The 3692-nt window shown below is 43.3% G+C and overlaps 1 protein-coding gene across 1 annotated transcript in view; it reads right to left on the reverse strand.

Annotated features, from left to right (window-relative positions):
* Positions 1-366: 366 nt before the first annotated feature.
* Positions 367-3692, reverse strand: part of LOC124616693 (cytochrome P450 6k1-like) — a 154042-nt gene continuing 150716 nt past the window's right edge. The window contains exon 8 of the mRNA XM_047145031.1: positions 367-635. Within this exon, the coding sequence (XP_047000987.1) occupies positions 469-635 (167 nt within the window). The 3' untranslated portion in view covers positions 367-468. The remainder of the gene's footprint in view (positions 636-3692) is intronic.

The raw sequence follows: 3692 nt of genomic DNA on the forward strand, positions 1-3692 counted from the left end.
CTTCCAAACTTTACAGAAGCTCTCCTGCGAACCATGCACAACTAGCACTCCTGACAGAAAGGATACTGCGGAGACATGGCTTATCCACAGCTATGAGGATGTTTCCAGAATGAGATTTTCACACTGCAGCGGAGTGTGCGCTGATATGAAACTCCCTGGCAGATTAAAACTGTGTGCCGGACGGAGACTCGAATTCGGGACCTTTGCCTTTCGCGGGCAAGTGCTCTACCAAGTCTGCCAGGAAGTATGATATCAGCGCACACTCCGCTGCAGAGTGAAAATCTCATTCTGTGATTTGAATATGGCAGTCATTGTAGTTAGGGGACCGTTTGTGTATGACAATCTGCACAGATGATGCAAAAAAGATGAGATTCTTGTAACATTTATTAACAAAAATTCGGCCCATATTACATTTGAAGTGAAGTATATGTGATGTGGACACTACGCTGGCAGCCGGCCCCGGGCGGCCTAGCGCCTCTTCTCGAAGCGCAGCTGGATGCCGGTGGTGGGCAGCAGCAGCACGCCGCGCCCGTTGAAGGCCAGCCGGCGCGGCGTGGCGGCCGTGGGGCGCACGCTGAAGCGCGACAGCACGCTCGCCAGGCCCACCTTGGACTGCAGCTGGCCCAGCCGCATCCCTGCAACACGGCGACAAGCACCGCTTACTCCGTTCCTAGTTCTAAGCAGACAGTATACTAGTGCCCCAGTGAATCTCACACTGATCAGCCAGAACATTACTACCGCCGACCTACTTTCGATACAAACCCATCCAGGCGACAGCAGCGCCGTCTGGCGAGGCGTGACTGCTGGTCAGGCACACACACGGTGCGCGTAGTACCAGTGGGCGTGCTGTACGTGTGTAGGATGTGGAAGGTACGTGAGCTATCTGAGTTTGACTGGAGGCAGATTTTGATGGCCTGCAAGCTCAGCACGAGCATTTCGGAAAAAGCGCGATTTGTCGGGTGTTATAGGATTGCTGTCGTAAGTGTCTTGAACACGTTAGTTAGTTAGTTGCATGTTCCATTGATCAATCGCACGGTACGGTAGCCGTTATGATGTGGAATGTGTCAAGTGCACAAGAAATGCGCATATGAAACAAGATTTTTTAATATATTACAATACAGAGTTTATGATTAATATTTCTATTATTTACCCCATTACCTTAAATGGCACAAAATGCATAAAGTATATTTATAAATTTATTTATTCCTATTCAAGACTTCATCTATGGTATAGAAGGAGTTATCATGGAAATATGATTTCAATTTATTTTTGAAGCTATTACTGCTGTCTATCAGACATTTTATTTCATATGGTAATTTGTCGAAAATTTTTATAGCAGCATATTTTATCCCTTTCTGTGGCAAAGATAGGTTGAGTAAACGATAGTGTAAGTCTTTCTTTTTTCTGGTGTTATGAACGTCACTGTTCTTTTGAAACTGGTCCTTGTTGTTCAGAACGAATTTCATTAGTGAGTAAATGTACTGTGAGGCTGTTGTAAGAATGCCCAATCTTTTTAAAATATGTCTGCAAGATGTGCGACTATGAACCCCACATATTATTCTAACCACTTTCTTTTGAGCAGTGAATACTTTTTGTCTAAATGTTGAGTTACCCCAAAATATTATTCCGTATGACATCAAAGAGTGAAAGCATGCAAAGTATGTTAGTTTACTAATTTCTATATCCTCAAAATTGGCAATTATTCTGATTGCAAATGTTTCTGAACCTAGTCGCTGTAGAAGAACCAAAATATGAATTTTCCAATTAAGATTCTCATCTGTGTGTACACCCAAAAACTCTACCCTGTCTACTGACTTCTGTTGATGTGTTATATTTATTGAAGGAACTGTACTTTTTGCAGCAGAAAATTTGATATATTGTGTTTTTCAAAGTTCAGAGCAAGCCCATTTGCAGAAAACCAATTAATGTCTTTTCCAAAGACCTTATTTGTATCAATTTCAATTGGAGTTTGTCTTGCCGGATTAATAATGATGCTTGTATCATCAGCAAACAGTATCAGTTCAGCTTCCTGTGTCAGATAGGAAGGGAGGTCCTTCACATATATCAAGAACAGAAGGGGACCCATGACTGATCCCTGTGGAAGACCTAATGTAATTTCACCGCAGTTAAATGAAGTGGAAAACTTATTTAAATCACTTGGCCCATATGAGGAAACTTTTTTGGTTCCTGTTCTGTAGGTGCGACTTAAACCACTCATATGCTATTCCATTATACCATAGAACTGTAATTTCTGTAACATAAGATCATGGTTCACTCAATCAAATGCTTTGGAAAAGTCACAGAAAATTCCTATTGGTGACATTTTACTATTTAAAGACTCTATTATGTGGAGAGTGAAATTGTATATTGCTGTCTCAGTGGAACAGCATTTTTGGAATCCGAACTGTGATTTAGTAAGTATCCCATTACTGTTGAGTTGGCTAACCACTCTTGAGTATATTATTTTCTCAAAGATTTTTGAAAATTCTGTAACCAAGGATACTGGCCAATAATTATTGACATCTGTGGTGTCCCCCTTTTTGTAGAGTGGCCTGACAATGGCATATTTTAACCTGTCTGGGAAAATACCCTGAGTCAGTGATGCATTACATATGTGACTCAAAACATCAGCTGTAATTGCTCCACATTGTTTTAATATCTTATTAGAGATGTCATCTACTCCAACAGAACATTTATTTTTCAAAGATTTAATAATTTTACTTATTTCACAAGAGGTTGTTAGGTGAAACTTAATCTGACTAAATTTTTTTAAAAACAGACTCTTCCATGTACTGCCTGCCTTTTTCTTTTGAACTGTTCTCACCAATTTTTTCTCCTTCACTTAGGAAATGGTTGTTAAATACATTAGCTACTAGTGTACTGTTGGTTAGGTGGCGAAACCGAGACGAAACTACGGGAACCTCTTATTATAGATGTCGGACGTCGTAGGCTGCGCAGACTGGTAAAACAGGACAGGTGGCGAACTGTGGCGGAACTAACATCAGACTTTAATGCTGGACAGAGTAAAAATGTGTCTGAACACACAGTGCACCGAACACTCCTAACGATGGGCTTCCGCAGCCGCCGATCATGCATGTGCTAATGTTAACACATGACATGCGCAACTACTACTGAAATGGCCACGTGGACATCGGTATTGGAAGTTGGCGCGGTGGCACAACGTCGGATGGTCTGATGAATCCCGACACCATCTTCATCATACCGATGGGAAGACGGTGGGGCACCGTGCTGGCCGAGGAGTATCGCACGCCTGGTTGCAGACCACGTCCACCCATTCATGACGACAAAAAAACGGTTCAAATCGCTCTGAGCACTATGGGACTTAACATCTGAGTTCATCAGTCCCCTAGAACTTAGAACTACTTAAACCTAACTAACCTAAGGACATCAAACACATCCATGCCCGAGGCAGGAATCGAACCTGCGACCGTAGCGGTCGCGCGGTTCCAGACTGAAGAGCCTAGAACCGCTCGTCCACACCGGCCGGCCTCATGACGACAGGAGTGGTATTTTTCGACTCCGTGTCACGAGGCCAGGAGTATGATCGAGTAGTTCGAGGAACACAGTGGCGAGTCAGAACTGATGTGCTGGTCCCCAGCTCGCCAGATCTGAACCCGATCGGACACATCTGGCATGTGACTGAACGTGGCTTTAGAGGTCATCACCCCCTC

This window comes from Schistocerca americana, chromosome 5, assembly GCF_021461395.2.
Source record: "Schistocerca americana isolate TAMUIC-IGC-003095 chromosome 5, iqSchAmer2.1, whole genome shotgun sequence".
NCBI classification, from domain to species: Eukaryota; Metazoa; Arthropoda; class Insecta; order Orthoptera; family Acrididae; genus Schistocerca; species Schistocerca americana.